The sequence below is a fragment of the Streptopelia decaocto genome, assembly GCF_964273445.1.
Source record: "Streptopelia decaocto genome assembly, chromosome: 4".
In the NCBI taxonomy this organism is placed as follows: domain Eukaryota; kingdom Metazoa; phylum Chordata; class Aves; order Columbiformes; family Columbidae; genus Streptopelia; species Streptopelia decaocto.
Window position 1 is genome coordinate 65391242 of NC_138658.1, and position 26686 is coordinate 65417927.

General features: G+C 39.5%; 1 protein-coding gene across 4 annotated transcripts in view; it reads right to left on the reverse strand.

Annotated features, from left to right (window-relative positions):
* Positions 1-26686, reverse strand: part of PPP2R2C (protein phosphatase 2 regulatory subunit Bgamma) — a gene marked incomplete at its 5' end in the record, with an annotated part of 195497 nt that overhangs the window by 551 nt on the left and 168260 nt on the right. For all 4 annotated transcript variants that reach the window (XM_082050548.1, XM_082050549.1, XM_082050551.1 and 1 more), the window contains 2 exons: positions 9656-9747; positions 14325-14494. In XM_082050548.1, the coding sequence (XP_081906674.1) occupies positions 9656-9747; positions 14325-14494 (262 nt within the window). The remainder of the gene's footprint in view (positions 1-9655; positions 9748-14324; positions 14495-26686) is intronic.

Here is a 26686-nt window from a genome sequence, read left to right on the forward strand (position 1 = left end):
GCTTGTGGGATGTCTACCAACATGACTGGATTGGGACAGTTGAGCGTTAACCTAGAGATTACACATCTTCTGGCTTTAGCTGAGAAAGAATATAAAACAGGATTTTTCCCAGTACTCCCCAGAGTGAATAAGTTTCTTCCAGCAATGTCTTCCCTTTCTCTATTACAGTATTCAATGAAAATTACAGTTACCCCCAAACTAGCACCCTGAAGCATGCACAAATGTCAGAACCCTGACAGCAGAAGACTGACTTCAAAAGGCAATAAAAGTAATATGTTTTAATAAGTTATTTTTAATTACCTTCCAGCTTTTTATGAGCTTTTAAGAGTCATATATTTCAGGCTTTTTTCTTTCTCCAAAGCTTTACCTTTTCTGACAGCTAAGATTTAACATGTTTCCAGAAAAAGTCTTAAAAAAAAAATCCAAGTATTTCCAACCTTGTGACATAATAGCAAGATTTAGTACATAATTACATATTTTAGTGAGTATTTTGAAGAAAGGTCTTTTAAAAGGCTCTGAAAAAGAAAAATCACACTGAGTTTGCACAAGTAAATTTACATCCAGAGTAAACCCTTTTCCCTCCTGAAGCCATAGACCTTGCAATTTGCATGTACAATGCTTCTCAGAAGTAAACACATTGATAAACAGGATTCTGTCATCTCTTGTATGAAGTTTGAATGAAGATTCAAGTCAGGATATATTTCTGGGTCTGGGAGAAAGGAACAGAAAATATACCTCGAGCTGTATAAAAATTACCCCATTAATCAGCTTGTAGTTTGAAATAATGGATTGCCAGTTGCTTCATTCCCCGGGTCCCAAGGGGAGGATATTTTGTCACTAACTTTAATGAATTCAGGATTTCATCCATGGCCCTCAGGTTATTGGATTAGCATAATCATGGGTTTCAGAGCCTCGTTCAAAAGCTGTGAACTTTTTCCATATGCGAAGCCAGAGCCACGCTTTACTCTCCTGTCTCAACCCCAAATAGGGTGTTTTTTCTGAATTTCCATTCTGGAAGGGGAATCCACTGCAAACAGTTAGGTCTCCACAGGAGAAGCTGCACAGTTCTAAACCTCAGAAAATCAAGGACTATTTTCCTTTCTAGTACAGCCCAACAGAGCATATTTCACATGTTTTGCGTATAATAAACTAACCTCCATCTCAACTGACAGCTACATTTGCTGTTGCTTCCCATTTAGGGGGAATCTGTGTCGAACAGCACACCGGCAGGAAACCCTGGCATATGCAACTGTGGGAGAATAAGGAATAAACTACACTCTCTGCCATACAGATGCTCACTAGCTGATTAGATTAGGAGCTCCTGGATTCAGGAGCTGTCTTACACTATGTGCACAGCCTCCAGCCAGTGCTGCCTTGATCTCATTTGAGGCCATTACAAGCTACTGTAATACAAATGAATAACATACTGCAAAACGCACAAATGGGAGCTGTGCAGCTAACAGCTTTTGTACTACCAGTACCGCCTGACAGCAGCTCTGCCCGCTTCAGAGCCACCGTAGGGTAACTAAAGCGGGTGAGTTGGATCTGTGTGCTGTGAATCACTAGCAGGACTGCCAGCTCCATCTTCCTTCCATGTTTGCTGATGGCACACTGGAATTTGATGGCAGCTGATTCCACACCAAGCTTTTTGCAGCTCATAAAGCGCTAAAGGAAACTGCTGGAGATCAGAGGGGTGTAGCACAGAGACGCAGTATGTGCTGCCCTCAGCCACAGCTCACCTACAAGCCTACACCCTGTGGAGAGGCAGCTGCTCCCCCGAGCTCTGCAGGCAGCACACAGCTGGCAGCACCACTGCTCTGCTGCCGGGGATGGGCAAGATGCTCTTGTCCATACAGAGTGGCCACCAGCCCCTTAGTGAGGCACAAGTTAACAGTCTCACAAGCAAATAAATAAATAAATAAATAAACAAGCAAGCAAGCAAACAAACAAATAAATAAATAAATCGGTGTGACAGCTTGATAAAATGTATCCCAGAAGCTGCAGAAAACCTATTGATCAAGATTAGTGCCCATTTCAGAAATTGAGTCAACAGCACTAAACCTAATGTTTCACTCCTTCCAAATCACCGTGTCTTGTCATTATGGCTCCTGCTGTAATGGTTATTCACAACAGGAGAATGTTGAGGTTATTTCGTATCTCAGCGCTAACATACACAATTTGTGATGCAAACAGCCCAGCATAGTACTGCGTTATTTTTTTTGCCCCCAGGCAAAATTTTGAAACAGGTTCGTAATGCCAGGGCAGCCTGTGCCATGGGCTGCAGAGCTGTGGTCCCCAGGGGAATGAAGAGCATCCTCCTGCTGGAGGCAGAAACTGTCAGGAGAGCAGTTTTCATACAGGCAGAGCACCCGTGCACCAAACACACAGAGAGATGTTGTCAAGAGTCTGATTTTAGGAGGTTTTGCTTGCAGTAAAACTGCATTTACAGTCCATTTGCTTTTTAATTTCTTTAACTCTTGCATATTTTTTAAATTCTGGGGCTTTTTTTTTTTTTTTTGTTGGATTTACTGCAGTTATTTTTTTAACATATGTAGATGACTACTTTTCATGCTGGCCCTGTTTTTCTGCAGTTTAATGGCTCAGTAAAAAATAGCATTATGTAAATGAGAAAGTGCCCATTCTTGTTCAAGGTCACAAACACAGATGGATTATAACCTTACCTGCTGCTTAAAATAACAATAAAAGAGAGCAAGAACTAGATCGAAGCCTACAATTTATTCCCATTCAGGATAATATAAAATACAATAATGGAATGCAATGTGGTAGGGAGAATTAAATATGTATATATATATATGTAAGAACAAAAATTGTAGCTGAGTATAGGAAGAGTCTGTTCTATATTTCCAGACTCATTGCTCTGCACAGTGGTGTTATTATGAATGCTTGCACAACACCCTTGCGAGTGTGGCTGGTTCAAGAAACAAAATTAAGCCTCCCCCAAAAAACCTCCCCACACTAATTCACAGGTATGTAAGGGGCAGCCCTGAGAAGCTCTGTCTAACCACCTTTAATTTCACTCAGAAAGCAGGTTTACAAGTTGTTCTACCCACCGCCAGAGGTACCGTCATCTCATCCGTGCAGGGGTATTTAGGATGCAGAACACGCTCCAAAGCACCCTGAGGAGTGGCGCACTGATAGCTCAGGCTGGAGCAAAGCTGCTGATGGACTGCACCACAGCTACTGGTGACAGGATTAAAAAATATAATTTAAATAAAGGCAAAAAAAAAAAATAAGGCAGGAAAAAACACCAATGGCAGTGACATGGCTACCACTGCCTTCATTTCACACATGGGCAGCCTGGCTGGTGCTCTGGAAGGGTTGGCAACACCCCATATCTGTAGGGTTGTAAATGCATTCACACAGTTCCACGCTACCCCTGGGCTGCCCCGCAAGGGAAACATGTTTTAGTCTCTGCACGGTGCTGCCCTGCAGAGCACACGGAGCTCTGTGCTCCCCCGTCAGAGCTGCTCCAAGCAAGGTCTGAGGGCTTCTGACCATCCTTCAAATGTGCGCCAACACAAAATGCTACTAATTCACCCAGCCTGTACTGTCACTGGGGCTTTCTTGCTTATTAAGGACACAATCTGAGGCATGTCATTGCCAAACTCCAGTCCTCATGCGGGGTCACTATGGCCCAAAGTCTTATCCTTTTTCTTTACAAGCAGGGCAAATGTATTCTTACAGAAGGTAAAAGAAGAAACCCCCAGTACAGTCCATTCCTACTTATACTGACTTTTTTTCTTACTCTCTCCCTTGTTGCCATCCTGTTCTCTCCCTCACTTTCTTCTACAATCTTTACTCTGGTCTTTACCACATTCCCAGTTAGGTTTACCTTTCCCTCCTCTCCTCTTTTTCCATTTCCCTCTACCCTGCCTTACAGTTTTTATAAAACACTATACCTGCTTCTCTCTCCTGTCAGTGAATAGTCCTCCTCAGCTACATCCTCTCTTCCCTGCTCTGTCTTGTCTCTTGTGCTTCGCTCTGTCCTTTCCTCTTCTCTGCTCCTTATTTTTGCCTCTCATCTCTTCATTTTACTCTGGGAGGTGTCACTGCTCACCCTTTCTTTGCCATAACCCACTACCTCCAGTCTTGCTTACTCTCACAGACAATTTGCTCAGCCCTTGAAGGCTTTGGGCTTCCATCCTCGCTTTTCTCCTTTGGGTTTAACAATCAGTAGTAGTAACACTGATGTTTAATTTAGGGCCAGAGTTTTAGGGTCTACAGCACCACTCTAACAGCTGCTTATGGCTTCAGCATCTTGAAGAATCTTAATACCTTAAAACATCTGGCTCTCAATATTTTGCTTTTGGTAATGACTCCTTGTTAAATGAAATGCTTCAGTATGTGGTCTCCCTCTCTAACATTCTGCTTCTGTGGGAAGGTCAATAAATTCCCTACTTCACCAACCTCAAAGGCATCTGAATAGGACTTCATCATTTTTCCTAAACTTCAATGAGATCTTCTACAATATTTTTTAGACATTAAGAATCCATCAAACATGTCAGTCATTAAGAACTATCATATCTCTGCCTTTCTCATTTCTGTTATTCGCATACTTCATTCAGATTTCTTTATTGCAAGACAAGCTCTTAAATGTCATCCATGTTGTGGCCATCCTTGTATGCAACAGCTTTTATCAAAACTGCCCCATGCAGCTGCCTTCCTGGATGTCAGGGTTTGCCCTGAAACTCTGGGGACACCAGCTGCAACTAAGGCTTGCTTAAAAACCAAACCATACTAGCTTCACATTGTTTTGTGTTGATTTTGTTAATGGTGGTATTTTGTTTTGTTTGTTTTTTAAGACTTTTCCATAATCATTTTTGGGCTAACTCTGACCTAGATTAGTCTTCCTACAGGCACCAAAATTTTTCTTCACCTGCAGATTTCTATCGTCCAGAGAAATCCAGTCCATGGCATAGTTTCCCCCCTCGACTGTTGCTCAAGAGCCTGTGGAAGATGTGGAATGGTGTGACAGGACTAAGGGTGGACAGGCTTCAAGGACTAGTGTAATATCAGGCTTCAGGATGACAGAAAAACTAAGCCAGCACTGCTAACCTGCCCCTTACTGCAAATGTGGCAGCAGAACTTCATTCCCTGCAGCAAGAGAGGCAGGACATTGAATCCAAGCAAGTGTGAAGGGAGGAGACTCAGAGCAGCTTCCAGCAGAACTGCCTCCAGACTGGTAAATCCCTGCAAAGGAGTCCCTCAAGGCACCCAGCATGAAAAGGGACCATTTCTTTGACCTGAAACCATCCCTCCAATTATATTTTGAGCCTCCAAATTTGCAAGATTTCACTAGCATGTGTACCAGTGCAGAACAGCACATCTGCAGTCTCCTGGGACAGACAAGCAAGGCCCGCCAGATCTGGTTTCATGACAAGCTGACCTAACAAAAAGAGAGGATTTGTTCCAGGAAAACTCCTCAAAAACATTTTTTCATGGGAATGAAAAATGAGATTTATTATGATCAAGGGAAAGGAGGAAGGACTGTTGCAAACAGTGAAAGCCTGTTGGCATACTGGGGAATTTTCCTTTATTCTGCACTGTGTGAAGCAACTGACTCCCCATCACAAAGAAGGACTTTCTTTAAAGTTCCTGGGGAGCTCCAATGGGAAAGCTCGAGACACAGGGTTCAGGGCTTTGGGCCTCTGGTACAGCTGCCTGGGATAAGACCAGGAATTAGAACCGGGGATCCCCAAGTCCTTCCAAACTAATATTTTACACACCAAGCCTTGAGAACAAAATGATGTCTTCTAGCTCTCCAGCATGGAGTGTGCTGCCAGACAGGAATAGACTGTTAACATCTCATCCACTGGGACCTGCCAATTCTGCCTGATTGGAGTGAAGGCTGACAGATACTCAGTGGGATGAATGACAGTTCAGTAGGAAAGGACTGACTGAACAGTTGTATGTGACTTCACTGATCTGCTTACAGCACGTCACTTATCATGACGGTATTCAGAAGTTTCCCTGGAAAGGTTCCCATACACCCATTAGAAATCTTCAAAAAAATAATAGCAATTAAGGTATTCACTTACTACCATGTAAAATTACTACACTATTTTTTTCTTTTACTGGTTTCTCCTGTTACTCACAAAGAGCTCCAGAAGTGCTAATTTTTGAGGTAAAACAATATGGGTGTGGTTGACAGTGAGAAGAAAACAGTGTCTTGCAGGTCCTTATTAAAAGACCTGACTTCGGAAGCAAATGGAAGAACTAAATTAAATTCATGTATAAATAGGGCTCACATGTTCTACACAGTCATGTAATGATGTATATAGAATAAAGATGGCATGATTTTAGTGTAATATACTCAACTACAGATAATATGTGCTCATCTGCTTGAATTATTGTAAGACCCCTGCTTGACTCCCTCCCTGACCACTGTTGTTGCCAAAGTACATAGTGATTAATGTGCCCTTCAGCAAATGAGATCGGCTCTGTCTGATCATATTAGTTCCTGTTCATTGGAGTAACTGAGCATCAATCACGTTCTAATCAGAGCTCATGTACATTGATTTCTTTTTGTAAACAGCCTCACTATCAGGTTCTATCATAGCCTAGATTAACTCCTTAGTAATGACAAATATCAATAACAAATATTTTCACCTAAATAATAAATATGCTTTCATTTTTAACTGAACAATCCTGTCACTTTAAATTGTCATTGTAGCTTTAAAGCCTTCAAAAGATAAAAATACCATGTTTAGAACTGCAGTCACTACTGTTATGTATACGTATCAATAATATAAATACTGTATTGCAGCATCTTTTAGGAGTACCATTGTTAATAAGCATTGCTTATCTTTAGCAGGAGTACTTTTTAAAAAAATAAATAAGGATCAAATTAAGTGACCTTACTATTCAAATAAGCTGTTCTTTAAGAGTTACTGGTACCCTAATATAATTTAAATCATGATCCACTAAAAAAATACTTGTAGTATGCAGCAAAATAGTACAATGCATATACACAGAAGCAAGAAGCTCAAAAGAGTGAATGTTCATCCAAAAAATGAACATGAATGCTGATACATCTGACTCTTAAAAAGAAACAACCAGATTAAAGAGAACCTTTTTCTTTTGTCAAATGTTGCCAGCTGTTCTACTCAACAGTTTCTTACAATCAAGAGCAGTGTCTTCTGTTTAGTGACAGATTTGGTAATTGTGCACGACTAACAACGCCCCAGTGTCTGGGCAGTACAATAAATGAAGCCCCCACAATCTAATGTTCCCACTTAATAATTACTCACTGCATTGATCTTTCTAATCTGTCAAGTAGGAACTAAAATATTATGCTCACTTTAAATCCTCATATTGAATAATATTTATATTATTAATTGATAGCTACCCAGAGAGTGGTCTTACCACACTAATGAGGACGGCAGCATTTCATTCAACTGCAGGAGAAAGACTCTGTGTCCAGGAACATGTGGCTGTCCATCCTGTACAATGCACTGGGAATTCCCATCAAGGATAAGCAAAATGGTTTGAAAGGACTTGAAAAGCCCTGAATCTTTGCCAAAGTTTCGCAAAATCTGAATGATTCAATTGCGCTCTTCTTCTGTGCCAGATTTAGGTAGGGACCAGCACTGTGCATATTTCCAAGAAAGGCTTTAATTTTGGTCTTTCCAATAGGACCAAACTCAAGCAGTAACCAGCCTACTGATACAACCCTGTGCTAAAGCACCAAAACCTGAACCTTCCCCTAAAACTTCTGTGGGTAATTCCCACTTTCCAACCATATCAAAGCCATTTCCACAACAGTTGGTGCCCAAGTCGCCCTCATAGCAATCTGGGAAGGGTTTTGCCCAGTGTGGTCCCCCTATGTCATTTTAAATGGCCAGCAGTTTGTATCACAGGGGATACTCAAAGCTGAGTCAAATCCTTGTCAGAAAACACATTACTCTGGCACGCAGACAACAGAGATAATGAAAGTATAGAGTTTCATTTGCATAATAAACAATACAAGGGAAAAGTTTTATTTTTTAGCAAAGACAGAATCTCTCTGTTGGGTGGGTACAAGAACTGGGCAAAGGAAAGTAGTCCAAAGAGAAGACACCCCTTGCATAGTGTACAACCTTACACTTCATCTGCATTTGTGGAACAGAGGACTGGAAGAGACCTTGTTCTGCACTTCCAAGTTCAGATGCTTGTCATTTTAACCAATATCACATATACCTGTTAATTTCCAGGCTATAATTACCTGTTGTCACTCAATACCTATTTTCTGTTGTGTCATTATCATTCACATTTATCTTAGCTAGATCATCTTCTTTCCTATGTATACCTCCTTGATATACTACCTAGAATCAAATATAATCTTGCCTTCTCTTCTGCTAAGCTGATCAAAACCAAAATCCTGCCCTTTCTTCTCTTTAGAGCAGTTGTCCATTTGCCAATTAGTTCATCCACCTTGGAGATGAGGGACAATAAATGTGTAACTGCAGTCCAAAGGTCTTTGAGTAAAACCCAAACATAATGTCACCATTACTCCTTTCTCTGCTGGATATCCCAGTCTTGCCCATTTGAGGATCATATTTGTCTTTTTCACAGCCCCACACTCTGTTCAGTCTGTTTCATAGTCCTTGTGCAGTCCAGGGGAGCAGGCCTGCTTCAAGTACAATGACATGGACCGTGAGCTGAAGGCACAGTTCCAGGCTCTCAGCAAGTGCCAAACTTTTGCCTCTTGGCTCCTAGCTCTGCTGAGCCAGAAGTCACTGTGTGCCATTCAAAACTGGCTTCTATGCTCTCTTTCAAATGCATTTTGTAGACTGATAATCCTTTCAACAGTCACCTAGCATATGAATGTCCCTGTGAGTTGCTTCTAACTGATAAGATTAAGGTTTGTGTTTTCTTTCAACTAAAATCCTCACCTTGCATTATACTCTTGGATTTCATCAGTTTTTATTATCCCAGCCCTCTCGTCTGCTCAGTTCTTCCTGTACAATATTCCCGCTCCCCAAAGTTTTGCCATCATTTGCTAATATGATGGCATTAGCACATTATATCCTCACTCAAACTCTCTGACTTGTTGTGCTGATGTTTCTTATGAAAATATCCAATAAGATATTGTGTCCAAGATGTCCAAGATAAAAACCAGGACCCCTCCTTCAGTGCATAGGTAAAGGGACTACTCTGGTGGGGCAGGTGTCAGAAGAAAACATCATTTATGTCAGTAGGAAGGTGGCAGCAATTTGTAGAGGATCAGTGGGTGCCTGTGACTGCCTTTCCTCACTCCCTGCTTCCAGTAAATGGACTGGAGTGCTGAGGTAGCTCATGTGTAAATACAGGATCCCACAAACTTCCTTAGTGTGTTGGTGGGGCTGTGCAAGTGGGCAGCATCCTTTTAAATTTTTGCAGGCTACTTATGATTTTGGTGAAAAGGGACAGAATTTGACAGTTCATTTCCACCAAGGCATGAGCCAAGATTAACAACATCATGTCTAATGAGCTCAGAGACACAACTACACCAATATCCAAACACCTCTTATCCACCTGAACACTGATACGTGACAATGTAAATTGATGTGGAAAATAACCACGTGTAACACTTTACTTTCTGATCGTTCCACATCATATGGGAGCTCTTTTGCTATTATAAATGAAGACAGTGATGGACAAAAGGATGGCTTACCTGTCTGATCCATTCCATGCACATTCAAATTTGTCAAAGATGCAGTCATTTTCATACAGGGAACACAACTTGCTCCTAAGGTAATCGTGGACCTGTAACAAATAAATTAAATGTTTTTCTTGAAATAAAACAAAATATTAAAGTCCACACCAGCGCTCCACTCTCTGCTTTATCTCCCACGTTCACTTTCAAAATAAACTGCACATATTGGTAGCTTTGCAGAAGATACTGTGTTTAAACTCTAAAGAAGCTATCTGTACTTTTCCACAGTCCAATTAACCAGTTGTTACAGAATTATTGTTGCAGGAAGGCGTGAAGCATACCTCCCTTAGCAGGCTGCAGACCACCCCTCTTCAACATATTTGTTTCCTGCTTGGGTGATTTTCTCAGTGCTACCCTAATTCCCAAAGACATTTCACCAGCTGATACCCTAGATGTGCTAATTAATGTGCAAGAAATCTAATTTAAATAGTAACAAAAACGTCATATTCCGAGATGGGTGGATTTTCATTTGTTGTGGCAGAAAGAACGTGGCTCTATTAAAAGAAGCTGTAGTGTGTGGTATTGCATGTATTTGTGTAACGTATTTCAGAAGCCAAACGCAGTACAAGGTTGCAGTTGAACAGACTGCAAATTAGAACACTAATTTAGCCCAAGGTTATATCCTATTTGGCTGAGACTTAAAAACAACATTGTAAATTTGCACTTACATACTTGAAATGTGGGACTAACCAGCAGAAGACTTCTCCTCTGCACCACATATCTCTGCTGAAGAGGTTATCATAAAGATAGAGATCTCAAAACAAATGTTTCCATCCTTCGCTGTATTTTATGAGTTTTTCTTCTGGATGATTGGTTTGATTCCTCAAGGAAATAATGAGCTAAGAAATTTATTAAAGCACTTTCACTCCTCACGTTTTCTTCTAGCTGTTGTAAACTGTAAAAGATGTGTAGATGGCCTCTCGGAGCACACATACCAATCCAACAGCCGAGGGGCGTAATTGAGCTCTGGCATACAGAGGTATTGGTTCTTGCAAGTCCAGGGAGACTATTTCTTCTCATGGATGCTCAGCATCCTCCCTCCTCCAGCCTGAGGGCATAAACATTTCTTCTAGTAAGATAACTTCTGTCAAGACTAGATGAGGGACAAGGACCTTTCACTCATATTTTCTTTAAGCAATTTTCAATAGCCAAATTGTACAGCATCCTAAGAATATTTGTAACATAAGGTTATGAAGGATTACACATTGTAGTCATGGATAACTTTCATTAATAGATGAGTGACCACTGAGCTGCATATCAAGAGACAATGTCTTATACAGCAAATAATAGGCAAATGGTAGATGCAGATAAAACATTTCACAATTAAATGCATTTACCCTCATGGCGAGTGATAGGTCAGAACATTTTTAGTACTGATGCAGTTTCTTGCACTCTCTGTAATTAAATCCTTTCATTTTCTCTTTACTTAAAGACTTTATGTTATCAGTGTAATTTCTTACAGAACTGGAGTTCTTTTGTTTGTCATCTTCATGAGCTCCCAACACTTGGAAGAAATATAAAAGCCAGGTAAGGTAGAAGGAAGAAGTAGATCACATTTGCCTCAAAGACTGTCATTTCTAGGTCTTCCTCTTGTTACCATTTCTCGCAGCCATCTGTCATGAGCACTGTCCTGTATACTCCCTTCGCAAAGTGTGTCCAACCCCACAGCCTGGAGCTGTGCCTTTCTGTCAGCTCTGTCTAAAAGCATTTTGAAGTTCCTCTCTCACATAACTTACTGATCTCTTCAAGGTCTTAGCTCCTTTTTCTTAACTAACTGCCTGCAAACTTGCACTACTGCCTTGAACAACCAGCTCACTCTTCATGTGGACCCTTCACTACATTTGACCACATTCAGACCCTCAGAATGACTACAAAAAACTAGCTAGAATAAAAACTTGATCTTACCTTGTTTGCATGTTCATCTGACACTGCCAAGTGAGGGTAAAATCAGATTTGCCTTGTCTGTTACATATTGCTCTTGCTACATATGAATAGCGCTTGAACCCCAGCAAAATTCATCCCTAACTAACTACCATTGGCTTTGTCCTTTTCTTCATGGGACTGGTTTAGGTCAGACCTTCGTGGAACTATCCAGCCATTCTGTGCTCCAGACTAACACAGCAACATGACTACACGGGAAGCTGTCTCACTGGGACCGAACAGTCACAATCAGGAATTGCAGCGGTGACACATCAGTCCCCATCCCTGTGCAACAGCCCCTGACAAAAGGGGATCAAGCTATTATCAGCTATGAATGTGTTCAGCTCTGGTTGGTGCCGGTATGGTTCTGCTGGGATTATTCACCTGGCAGAGTATCCTGGGAGGGCTGGCTTGCAGCTTTCAAGCTGGGGCCATTCCACTGTATTGCTCTTTTAGTGCTGTCCAGTGCACGATACTCTGCCCTTTTTTCACTTATGTGAAGCATAAATGGGGGAAGATAATGCTGAATTATTGTCAGCACATAACATGTCTCAGCAAGGCTGCTTGGTGCAATAGCATTCTTTTAGCCACACCATTGATGAGGAAAAAAACTTGCCTGAGGAATGGTTTGGGTTTTTTTTAGTACTAAAATTGTAACCTGACTGTGAAGTAGTACAGTTATACACTTTGCTCTTTCTTACAACCCTGTAGGGAAATCTCCTGTTGTGATCCTATTCATCCATCTCTCAGCTAGACAATATCTAAGCGGCTACCATGCAGTGGATTAAATGAGAAATTCAATCTTTTAATAATATACATGTCATCATAATTATGTGAATACATAACTAAAAATGTTAGGTTTATTTGGGTGACCCACCACAAAAACTTTTTGAGAGATTTCCAAGTTTATATATAGAGATTTAGGTATGCGTGAGATACCTCTAAGGCAAACTGTTTATTATAAAAGAGTAATTTAAACCACTTTTTCTTAAGACCATAATTCTTTACTCTCTGCAGTTGAAAAACACAAAGGATTGCCCAGCGCAGTTTGATAGTGCAAATCCTATGGAGTCCTGTGCCATTGGCCTCCTAAGGCTCCTCAGTCCCAGATTCTCCGTTAGTCCACTGCAACACTCAACAATGCATCTGTATACTCTTTACAAGGCATTGGATAAATATTTGAAAATGAAAGGCAATCCATAGGTTGAAGGAAGGCAGCAAGAACACTGTTATATTTGCAGGGGTTTTGTTGTTGTGGGTCTTTTTTTTTCTATAGGCTTCTGATCACAATGATCAGTACTGAAAATAATTTTTTAATTGGCCCCACTGCTGAGTGTCAGACTGATTTAAAGGTGGCCAGCTTGTTTCACAGCTGCTGAGATGAGGAAATAAAAGCAGGTGTCAAAGTCAAGACAAACAGGTTGGCTTGACCAAGCTATTCCTCTCCAGGGAGAAGGTTGCCTGCTCCATTAGCATAAGTATAAAATATTACCTAAGTTCCAAAAATCTGATATATGCTTCTGTTATATAAAACAGTCTCACCCTCCCACTCCATTTTCTCAGCATTTCAACATTTCTAATACATTTAGATTACAAGCGCGGCCATTTTCAGAGCAAAACCAATTCTGTAGTTTTAAAGGTATACAGGCTGAGACTTCACAATGCTAACAAGAGATACACTGAAGATCAGTGACCAAAACGTAATGGGTGCACTGGAAAACACTGGGGCCCACTTTGTCTACTAAACACTAACTAATAAACACTTTCAATGTTGACATGTCACACTACCAAACTCTCATTACATGTTATTCTAAAACCAATCTTAATGATAGCTACTGTAAAGTCCTGTACCCCACCTGCCCTTAGACAGAGAAAAAAAGGGGTTGTTCCACCAGTGTTGCAGGACTGTCTCTGTGTAAGCAGTAAAAGCCAGATGAATTACGTTTTTCCTACTTTGTGTCCTCTTCTGTAGGTAGCTTAACAGCTTTTTCTCATTGCATTTTTGTAACAAGCAGTTTCTGTCTCACAGACATATTTTCCTTCTTCAAGGCAGAGTTAAAAAACGTAAGCTCAGCCCTCTGCTGCCAAACAGAACAGATGTCAGAGAACAAACTCAGCGCTGGCTGGAGCCACTGGCATTTTGTCTGGATAATATCGCAATGAATTCAGGCAACCAGATGTGTCTGTCTGGCATTCGCAAACTGCTGTGTCAGTGGTGATGTCAGGGTTTAGCACCGATCGCTTCTAGAACTAGGCACAAGGGAGGAATGCATAGGTGAAGCTTTTATAAAAAAGTTCTGAAATGACAAAGGTGTAAACTCTCGGCAGTCCCAATGGGAGCAGAATACCAAACAATTCACAAGATCCTTTCCTCAGTTACTTTTCAATGTTAATAGTGGAATACATCACTTGAAAACAGATGACAAAGTGAAGCTTTTCCTTGTTAGAAGCGTAATTTCTTTCAAGAGCCAAATCCACAGAGAGTGTTACCCTGACTCCCCAGGCCTTACACTTCCTTACTAATGCTGAAATTGCCCTTTTCCAGCTACAAGTATGCCACTGTTAGGATTTTAACCACCTTGATTAGCAGCTCTCTTAGCTAGCTGCTTCTCAGATCAAATAATGAGTAATTTAAGAAAACATTCAGTTTTTGAACAGTGATAGATGCTTTTATATTGCTGCATTTCATGACATACAAGATACCTACCTGGTACGTTTCTACGGGCTTTGTTTCCATGTTCAGATCCCAAACCTTGACAGTGAGGTAATCTCTTGTTAGCATGTATCTACCACTGTGACTGAACTTGACATCTGACACTGAAGAGATAATTTCTGAAAAAAATGATCTGTTACTGGGGTCTTCTGGTTCTTCATAAACTGTTCAAAGAAAAAGAAGCAAGCAAGAAATTAGAATGCTATAAAAATGCTCCATTGAACAATCTGTACTATATATTTCTTGTGAAACAATATAGTTCAATGTACCAACGAACATTATATAGAATTAATTATATGCCCAGCGCTTAATTTATTCTTTTATCTTTATATAAAAATACAACCTGTAAGCTTTAAATGTTACCATAGTTAACCATATAGCTATGGGCCCAAAGCATCTCTTTGGGAAATTATGTAAATACACCAGTTTGTTGACTACAGCTACCTATAGCAAGGCAGTCCATCTATGGTCATCCCTTCTGGGGTCCCCATGTCCTTGTTTCCAGACACATAGCCAAAATTCAGGTGTCCCTGTCACATGAAAGGTGTACATGTGGTCTCATAATGGTCTTGGCATCCCTAGGAACAGTGGTTACTCAAAGCCTGCCCTGGTTGCCAGAACCAGCTGGCCGGTCTGCAGGCCACTCATTGGTCGTGTCTGGACCAGGACAGTTCTGGAAAGCACTAACCTCACTGTATGTGCTAGTTAGCTGTTCTGTGCACCACATGATCCAACACGGCAGGGGATCATGACATATCGCTTACAGCACTGAGGGAAATCCAGCTCCCGTAGCTAGGAGATTGGTCATCCCTGTTCAACAGTACATAATGATGATACTGGATGACCCCATTGAATTGCCGGACCTTAAAACAAATGGTATCAGTGGGCTCCTACTTCACCTGTTACAAGTCCACTCATCACCAAGGCCTCTTCATCATTCCCCAAAAACGCCTGTGCTAACTCTAGCCCTGCCTGCCAGGTGCCTACAGAGGCTCCATTGCCTTTCTGCAGGTATCTGTCACCCTGTGATCCAAACAACCGCATATGGTGGAACTTTAGAGAAAGTCAGGCCTTCAGGGTCTTTCAGTACTCAGCAAAACCAATAGGGTTTTGGCACCTGGGTCTAGAATATTCTTTGAAAATAGGCAACTTGGTGAGTATCATTTTCAAGTTTCAAAAGCAGGTGAAGAAGAGACGTGTGATGAGACATAAAAATTCAAAGTAGAACAACTTTTTACTGTCAGTCAAAACAGAGTTTTTGTGAAGTCCACTGGAACATTTCTCTCTCAATTAATTTATCTATGACTATGATTCAGACTGTTGAAAGCAACAAGGTTACAGTTTCCATCAGGTGAAATAATGTTCTGCTGAAAGTTAAGGGTAAGTATGTGGGCGAACTATGTGGGGTAATGCACAAAATTATGGGCAATTTTCTTTGGGGGAGGGCAGTGGAATGCAGCCATGCGTGCACATGAGAATAAGGTCTATATTTAAACATGTGCCCCACATCTAAATGGTAATGAACTACTTCAAAAAGGGGGAAAAAACTTTTCTTTTCAGACAGACTGTAAACGAATGATTTTAAATAGCTCTTTCAAAATTTGCCTAGACATTCTGCAAAGCAGGTATCTTGTAATTATCCTGTCAGATTTTCAATAGAAGTCTGATGAGCACAAAGCAATTATCATTTCTCATACCTCTTCCCTTTAATCTGTCCAAACTATGTACTTGGCTGGCAGGAATTTCATCCTCCTAATTATGATGTGAAATTGCTATTAAAACCAGGAAAGAAAAAAAAAAACACCAAAAAAACCAACACTAACTGAACTACACCTTCATGTACAGTTGAGATATATTTTCTTGGCTGTGTGTGTCTCACCTAATTCCCAATGATTAGAAGAGGAGTAATATTTATACCTGGATATTCCATATTCTGTTAATTAATGAGATTAAACCATTTCATCCCTTATCTGCACTGTTTATTGCTTTTCTATCCTTACCACTGTAAGTATTAGAAAGCCTTAGATTAATTAATTGCAGAAACTAATGCAGGCATGAAAGCCTCATATCGCTACAGAAAGAAAGATAGCGGTAGAAATTTTAGTAACAGCAATTCTTTGCAGATAGCTCCGACAGTCAGCGTAACCAAGCCAGGAAAATTTTCACAGGAAATTAAGCAGCAGCTCCCAGCATTACAGAGAAAAGCTTAGCAAATCACAGCATATGCCTGAGCAACCAGAACGAGGCATTGGCCTCAGGAAATGAAGGTGAGAGACAGTGTCCTTGGGTCTCAGCTATATCTGGTTTAGCATTAGCATAAGGTTCTGCATACACTGCAAAAAAAGTGTTCATTCAGTTTGGCTAATACAAGTTGAATAATTGGAGATAGACCAGCAGTGACAGCCATGCGACCTGGACTTCAGCTCAGGCAAGCAATTCACATTCCACCCCAGCCTCTCCAAGCTGACAGGAGAAAACGTGGTGCCAGACCACCGCTTGCTAAGTCTGCACTGAAAACACATTTTCTGTTCATTACAGCTTAAACTTATCTTTTGGAGGCCACTCTTACACCAGGGGGCAATCAGCACCCAAACCACAAGACTTGAAATCCAGCTCACTTTTCTATACCTAAATAAATCTTGTTGGACCAGGGCCTGGAATCAGAAACTGTACTGAGATTCGATTACAAATTCTGTTATACTCTGATTAATTTCTTAATTAACTTATTAATAACTAACTTTTGCCATGAAAAAGGGTATTTAACTTTCATTGATATTGTTCTTTGTAACTTTCGCAGAGCTAGTTATATGAAAGACACAAACCTACCTGTCTAGTTGCAAACTACTGACCATAGGAATCACAAATGGTGTGGTGTGGTGAGCTTTCACATTACACTGCTCAGATTTAAATATGACCTTGATGACAGGACTGTGGAATACAGAAATATCGCAGTATTACAGAGGGAAGCTGAGCATCTCTCTGAGTACAGCCAGTGCTGGAGAGGAGCCTCCAAGTAAGAAGCTAATCCTGCCCCTTACACCACTGGCAGATACATGGGCAAGCTGGGATGCCTGCTTAGGGGAATAAAAATGTCCAGTCCCTTTCTGCATGGTTTCCTTCTCACAAGTTAAAAAACAGGGTGGCTTTTCACAGAAGTCCAGATTTCAGAGAGAAGGATGGGTTGAGGGAAAGATACTTGCCAGAGCCCTGTTTTCCTGAATGCTGGAGAAAATCTGCAGCCTAGAAATATGCTGTTTCTTTCTCAAAAGGAACTGCCATATGCTGCAAAACAAATTCTCATCACTTGCAGAAAATATCCTTAGTGTTTCTTTAATTTGTTTGATTTAACATGGACGTGGAGAACCTCTTTAGAATCAGTGGGCAGAAAAGGCATCTCGAAGGTGTGCCTTTATCATGTAGAAATACATACAGGTGTCTGAAGTGCCACTGCAGCTTCTCATTTAATGTGGGCCTAATTACACAAACTTGAAAGCTATGTATTTTGGACAAGATGCATCCAAAAAAGAAAAACAAAACAAAAACCCACAAAAAAACACCACCACCATAAAAAAAACCCAACTGTTCAGCTTCACGTGCTACCTTTCACTGCTGTACAATATTTCAGTTCCCCAAATAAGTAATTGTGAAAGAGGGATATCAAACAGTGAGGAACACAGGAAAGTAATAAACCAAACAGCATTACTGTGCACCCTCTGCTGAAAAACAGTGAGCAGATTGTAACTAAATGATATTTTAGGAGTCAACCAACAATTACCCCAACAATAGCCAAAAATAACTCAGCCTCAGAATTCATAAAAACCCATGTTCTTATAAAAAGTTTTTCTCCTTGTTTGTTCCATTTCCAGAGATACATATTTTTCATGAAGTCACTGGTATTCTCCAGACTCCAGTACCACTGAATATTAATATTTTTGTTTGCTGGGCAGAGCTTTAATCATTGCAGGGAGTAAATTCTGGCATATGTGAACTTTAAAAAATAATAATAATGATGCTAAAAATGGCTCACATGGTGGGTGCAGTGTCACAATCCAATACAGTGTACAAAACCCTGCATTCTTCCCAAAGTCATAACATTTTCAAAAACACAAAGAAGAACGATCTATTTAAAGGGAAAACAATAACAGCACCTGAGATAATATGGAGCAGGGGTTAGAAAAGCCATCTAGCTAATATAACTAAAGTTTATTTGGACCTACTTTTTATTTGTGACCTGAATTTAGAAGTGTACAACGGATTGGTAGCATAAAAGAAATGTCAACTGTATTCAGTTAAACAAATCTTCCATTGCTTTTAAAAGAGAGAAACATAGAGTATAAGCTTTGGCAAAATTTAGTTATCATGGCCTCAGCATTTGACCATAACTATAAGGGCTTACTGTGAAATATCAGTAAATAAAACAAAGAGAAAAGAGAACTAGCAAGGGAGGAGACCCTCAACGATAATGCCATGTACCCCCTTAAAGCACAAAGATGTGAACCTCAAAAATTTCTGTTACTCCCAAGCAAAAGCAGAACTAGAGATAAAAGCAACTTTTTGCTTTTATAAAGCCAGCTATATCTAAAAAAAAAAAAAAAAAAAAAAAAAAAAAGCCAAGATGAATCATGCTTATCATGCTTACATATATTGCAGAACGTGTGATTATCCAGGGGGAAGCAAAAACAAAACCATGGAAAACTTGAATATGAAAGCTCACCAGCTGCACAGATTTGCTAAGAAATTCCATAGGATAAAATTATAACCAGCTTTAAAAAGTCATTCACTATAGCAGAAAAACAGAGCTGCTGCCAAGGTTATTTTCTTTCTACTATGAACAAATAATAACTTATTAAAGCTTTTTTCCTAGAGCATAACTGTTAATAGTTTGTATCCTGTTCTGAAAACCTCTTTTACAGCATTTAAGTGCTGTTATTTAGATTTAAGCCCTTGGAAATCCTGCACCGTGAAATAACTCTCTCCCTCCAAAGACAGCAAATGGATGTAGAAAACTGCCCAGTTCCCATGCAGGGGTCACAGGTACAAATGGGTGAAGATGGTTTTGGCAACACTGGAAAAAGGGGCAGTGAGGTTAATAAGGAGGGACAGGACCACAGAGGCCAGAACCAGCAAAGACGCTGGAACAAGAGAGGGAGAACAATTTTCTATTATGCAACCATGCAAACAGTGTGAAGTTAGGCTGAATTAAGGACTTACTACAGATAACCTCTGGATTACACGTGTACACATATACCAAGTGTATCTCACCTGGACCTGGAAATACTGGTGGTGGATCAGGTATAATAATCTCCCAGTGGGCTTTAAGTTTCATAAACACAGAAAACAGATGCAGTCTCAGGCCAAACAATTTATTGTCTAAATTAAGTCTCTCATTTCAGATTCCAAATGAAAACAGCATTAATTTGCCATTTAGATGGCAAATTAGCACCATTCACCAGGACAGCTGTGATTTTGTGCACAATGTATATTTAATAAAGTTTACTATTAAAAAAACGCAAGCTAAATTTTACTGAGTTTATATAAAAGTACTAATCATATTCATTTTTTTTTAAAGTCCATGATGCTTGTTACTACTCTTCAACACAGAAAGCATTAATTTTTTTGTGTGATTTAGTTCAACATGTGCTCCCATCTTGAGCTATGTGTAGTTCTGGTCTTACCTCTAACATGGCAGAGGTCTCAAGAAGACACAAAAATGGGCAATAACAATGACTGGAAGTATCAAATTATTTCCACACAGGGAATGACTAAATAGACTGGGACTCCTCAGTCTAGGAAAGACTGAGAGGTTCATAATTAGGAGTGGCATGGAAAGGATGAATGGGTGACGACAGTTCACTTGTACACTGTCTCTTCCAATCAACAAGTCTGGGTCACCAAGTGAAACTAAGAAAAGGGTAAGTACAGAGCAGATGGTTCTGCACACTATGCCTAATTAGGCCACCAAAGACTTCACTGAAAGACATTCTGAATGGTACAAATTACACACAGGTTCAAAAGTAACTGCACAAATTCAAGGAAAAAAATCCCCAAACATCCATTGGATATGCATCAAGTTTGCCCTCACTAAATTCCCTGTACCCCAAGTTTCCAACTGCAGATTGCAGAGGCTGAAGATCATACACTTGCTCTGTTTCTACATTTTCTGCTGATGTTGCTACAGCCCATTATCAGAGCCAGAATACTGGGTGGGAAGGACGTCTGGTCTGCCCAGCTATAGTCACTATTATGCGCTGTTTAAAATCTACTTCAGGATTTCATACCAAAGAGTTCCTGAGTTCATTGAAAGTGAACCAAGACCAATTGCAAAGCTCCCTTTGAAATTCATGGTCTCTTTATGCTGTTTAGCTTCATTGTTTGTGGTTATAGTTTGATTTACCATTATTATTTACTCTTTCACTATCTCTGAATGTTTTATTGTTTTGTATTAAGCCAATGTACTCATACATGCACCTCCTTCAGAAATTCTCTTTCAAGATCAGGATGTTTTGCTTATGTGACAACCTTGCCTTCACGTTCTACATTGATGATATGTGTGTGGGTATTTTTGAGTCCACCTTCACAAACAATCTAAAATACAATTATTTTATTAGACGTGAGTTATAAACAACTAACCACAATTATTTAACATTTTATATTAGCATAGTCTGTAGTTGCTTACCCTGTTTTAAACTGAAAAAGTACTATTCTTTTATATTTCAATTTTCTATTTGTTTTTATGTAATTCAGACAGCACCTCTTCATGCCTTGGTTACTTACACATCGTTTTCGTTCTTTGAGTAAAAGCAAGTCTCTGAAGCAACCTCCACACCACAAGACTGAAATTCCACCTACTGTAAAGCATTCCTTTATCCAATGACCCAACATTAAAACTAGGCTTCTCATCAATACCTCTAGAGATTATGGCTTTTAAAAGTGGAGCCTCAAATCAATATTTAAGAATCTGTTTTACCATCTGCAGTGAGTTGCTGCAGCTTGTCGCAAACCACAAGGGAGAGTGCATTAGCGCTGAAAGGCAAAGCCAGATCAATAGCTACAGATCAGTGGGTGGGAACTTCACTACGCAGTTGCTTATTTTAATGTAACTTTGCCAGTGAGTTTGTTAATAAAAAGAAATAGCGCTAAAGAGAGCAAGGAAGTGAAAAAATGCAAAGCTAATCTAGGAGATCAAGCCTCTTTAAAACCTTGGTCTCACAAAGACTTATGTGTGTGTTTAACACCACATGTTGTGAGCAATCCCATGGAGTTAATGGGACATAAAACCGCAACTCCTCTGCAGGCAAATTCATGCATAAGTCTTTCCAATCTTGATATATAAGGTTAGTGATAAGTGTTAAGTGATAAGTGATTTTCTTCTCTGAGACAGGATCTTGAAAGAATAATATTGGTTTCATGAGACATTGAAAAGCAGTATTCATTGCTATTAAAAAATTAAGCAAACAAGACAGGAATTTTAATAGACTAAGTAATTAAAGCAATCGTACAGCAATTATTTGCTTTATCTGTGTGTGACTGTGGGAGAGGGGTTAAAGAAACACCTCTTCAATCATAAATCAGTTAACATTGCTTCAGGCTTTTTTCTTTCCTCTTGCTATTTGATAGCTAGAAGTACATAAATCAGGGGTTTTTTCTTTCTCTGATTTAATTTTAACATATATTGCACAACTGGAGGACATACTATACAGACATAACTGTATTTCTGTAGAAAGACTTTGGAATTTTCATTAGCGATGTTTTAAATGTCTTTATTATACATTCATTGAAACTGAGCAGAGTGGAAGCTTTGGAGCCCATGTTAAAGGCAATCTTCTACCAAATTTCAATGGGATTCCTGCAGAAGGAAGGATCTCTTCTAGTACCTGCTTTAGCATGTGTGAAATTGTAGTAACAGATCTTTAGTGACAGTCATAATTATGAAATTATCAGGATACAGGCACATTTTTTCATTGGGGATATAAAATCAGCAATGAATAGATGCCTTTGTAGTGCCTGCTTATTTTTATAAATTTTTAAAATTTTATTTTACTTTCTAGAATAAATCCAGCATCAGGATAAGGACAACAAGCCTTTATTAAAGCACAAGGTCAAATCATTACAGAAGCTGAGATAAGTTTCATTCCTGTCACATGAAACCTTGCAGATTTTGCCTGAAGTGGACATCACTTTGACAGTGGTTTCTCAGTACACAAAGGGAGAATTGAGGCTGTCTCTCTCAGATGATAACCTGACATGAGACCAGATGCAGAAATAAGAAAGTGTATTTTAGATGTAAAGCTCACATACAAGAAAAACAAGTTGTCTCTTTCCCAGTCATACAATACGCATCATGCACTTGGAAAGGTCAATATTAATTAGCAAATCCAGCAGGGATATTTTGTCATGGGCTTTTTTTGTGCATCTGGTTGTTCTCTGTTGTGAATGAAAGATAATCCATATTCAGTCAGAGGTCTGAAAGCTGTCTCATCTCTGAAATTCCAACCTCCTTTAAACAACTGGTAAATATAATTAATTTAATTTTTAAAATTCAATATGTTCAAGTAGATTATCCTTGATTTCCATTTTGGCTGCTTCCACAGTTACGAATTCTTAAGTTTAAAGTCAAAGGAATATAAAAATAAATCCAAGCAGATAAGCAAGTTGAGTTATATGCCAGACTGACAGGATAGTAGCATTTATACTCGGGGAACGGCTGGCATTTCTTTCATATTTGGATTTCAAATAAAAATGTGGTAAAGGACTCTCAAGGAAAAGAAGATGATAGTACCATATCTTTGAGTCAAAACCCAAACCCCAAATTCACTCTGCATTGCTCCAAAGACCATTTATACTTTTAAGATCATGGTTACCCATGCCATGGGATTGGGTAGGTACCAGCTGAGATGCTTTGCTCCTTTCAGGGAGAGCCCAGAGAAGACCAGTGTTAGGATTGCCAGCCATCTACAAATGCTTCTTTGGTCAAAGGGAGTGGGGCCTTAAATGGACCCTGCTATAGACCCAGATGTCCACAGCTTGTGAAGTCTACGCAGAGGATAGAAAGTGTGAACTGATGTTGATGGGGACTAAATGCATTAGGTAAACCCAAAGTTTGTATTTCAAAGACCACCACAGCACATGAAGAAATAAACTTGAAACTGCAGCTCCTCCTTCCTTGAAGTATTTTGTTGTAAATTTTGCACATGGGTAATGGATTAGTAGAAATAGGTTTTTTTTAGTCTACAAATATTAAGAAATCAACAGTAAAAAAACCCTTAAAGCAAGATACAGTATTTAAATAGATTACAACTCCTGAAATATGCAATGACTTCAAGATCTTAAGGCTATTACATAGAATTTCAGTAGGAGTTATACTCTTGAGTGACTCAAATTTCCATGTTGCATAACTATACAGCTTCTATTTAGCACTTAATTCTGAATTAAATAGTTCTGACAAACTACTGAAAAAGCAACTTCACATGCTCAAGCTCAGTTTTGTTTAGCTGACTGATTTATTAGATGATTTGTTGAAACAGTCATATGTACTGGTTCAGTCTGCAAGTTGTCTGGAAGAAGGGTATTATCTCCATGCACATTTATAAGGACCTCTGAACATAAGATAAGCAAGACAAGATCAAAACCTAATTAGCAACTATTTCTTAATTGAACAGTTGCATATTATACCATTATAAGATTTCTTTAGTCAAGATGTTCTTACCGCAACGGTATCCTTGTGCTTGTCTTCCCTGTTACCTGAAACCCTTGCATGAGAATTTATGGAATTTGGGGTGGGAAGTACGTCTTTTATTTCTTGGATGTTCCCAGCTAATTGCTCTAATGACACTTTTGCAGCTATTAGCCTCCCTTGTTTCACTGCTGTCACCGATTTCCAGTATACTGCCTTCTTTCTACACTGCATTGCCATGCATGTCGCCTAAATAACACCTTAACCACGATGGTGTTTTGCCACATACACTGTTTTAATGAAAGCTTCCATATTATTTAATTCCCTATTTCTTTCTGCTTGAGGCTAATTTTCATATATGTTTTAAATCTTCACCTATAACCCCATGGGACTGCAATAACACCTTCTTCCTTCTTCCCATCTCTCTAATATTCTAAATAAGGAGGAATATGCATCTCTTTTTTCACCTTCTTTCTAGAAAATTTTGATGGAATTTTCTCCCACTACTTACAAAGTCTGATAATACCATGGAACAGTATTATATATGTATCTCTCCTATGATTACAGATTGGGCTTTCCTGGATATCCATTTGTAATGGCCACGCTTTGCTTCTGATTGCTCACTCAGCATTGCATGATCTATTAAAGAGGTGTTATAAGAAGCAGTTTCAGGAAGTCTGTTAGAAAAACAACATATTTTATCACACCTTATCATTATCTCAATGACCATTTAAAACTCAGGTACTGACCTGATATTCTGTCAATGCCTTATGGATGGATTTAGTGCTCTGAGTCTATTTTTTCTAAGGGAAAGAGGTCCCCATTACAACTCATCACACAAATCGGCAGCTTGCTAATAAATCTCAGCATAGGCACCAAGGATGAGTAGATATGGAAGAAGTCTCTTGTCTCCTCTGTGTCACAGCCATGAAAGATTTATAAGGGAAACCTCATAGTGTTACTGCCACTAATGCCGAACAGAGAGATTTTGCCACTGAGTTTAGCAAACCAGAAATCTTCAAGAGCACTATAATTTATTAACATCCTGTGTCAGAGACTTACCCTACAGATATTAGTATGTAATTTATTTATACAGTATGGCACATCAATTATTCATGGCACTCTCTAGCCTTGTATAAATGGAAGGGCCCTTGCCCCAAAAGCTGCAAATGGCTTTAGCCCAGCTATAGAGATTTGGATAACAAAAGGTCTCAAAAAGGAGTAAAATCAAAAGTTCACAACATATGCTCAGCCTCCAGGTATTTTTTATAAGTTTTACATTAGATCTTTCATCCCTAAAAATACAGGGTGTTTCAAAAAGACGGACCCAGTTTCAAAGCACGGTATTTCACAATAGCACCATGTTACAATTGCACAGAAATTTACAAATGGTAGTAGTAATCATTTGAAACTCTATGCCCTGCTCTTTCAAGTGGTAGGAGTTCCATTCAGGGGCAGTTCGTGGTTGCAGAGATATAGGGATTCCAAACTGGGCCCGTCTTTTTGAAACACCCTGTATGTTACTCCATTACAATCTTGCAACAGCATCTGAAATCCAGCACATAGTGATATTAGACTGAATTAAGAAAGTGGGGTTGTGGGGCAGAATGTGAGAGTTTACAGTGACCATAGTTATCACTGTTTTGGCTGAGAAGTGAAATGTGGGGAAATGTGGAAATGCGAGCTGAGCTGGGAGAGCAGGGCACTGATAATGCACGTGCATCACGGGTAAAGCAACTCTAAAGAGGAATCAGTGAAGGTACTAGAGAGACAATCATACAAATATTTTATTTCCCAGACTGATTGGTTTTTATGACATATCGTTCTAGCTTGCTGTGGGCTTTATATAATTAGTTTTGTGTGCCTCTGAGAGCTATACTAGACAACTCCAATCAGCAGTACGTGGGTCGGTTCCTTTTAGCGCTTTGGCAGTTCAACCATGGTTGTATCAATTTTGTATTGTGCATGTGTGTAGAGAAACAGCTTCTCACTGAGCTAGACTTGAGCTTAGTGCAGCAACGCTACATTAAATGGCTATTTTCTATCTCACAGATCTGAAAAACGGAGTAAATCAATGACCATTAGACCTTGTGTTCCCTTCTGGCATAAAATGCCTTCTTTCATCCAGAGTTATTGTATTGTTGTTTAATAAGTTATGATTGCCATTTGGCACAGGGCAACTGAGGCCTTATTAGCAAGAACAAATGAATGTATTATGGAATAAAAAATCTGGCACAACAATGTGCCAGATTGTGTCACATTGGCATTTCACTTCATGGTATTGAATTTCCCCTACAAGTACAAGGGGATACAGCTAAAAAATATAAAACACTGCTCTGCTTATGAAATTGTCCTGAAAAGTTATTTTCTATAATTGAAGACCACAACCTAAGAGGTTGTGAGCATGTGTACTTCTCCTTGCAGCCAAAAGGCCTAGTGATAGGCTCTTTACTACATTTATTTCAGTTAAAATTAGCTTGTATGCCTAAGCTGTGTACCACTTAAGTCTCACACCTTCAAGTGTTTTCTTCAACTCCTCCTGTCCCTACTAGTAAGATCCACCTAACATTTCCTTTTCCTTTTCCCTTTCCTTTTTCCTTTTCTTCCCAATATTATTTACTGCATTACGTCCTCTGTACAGACACATTAATGAAAAAGTACAGATAGGGAATACTGGGCTAAA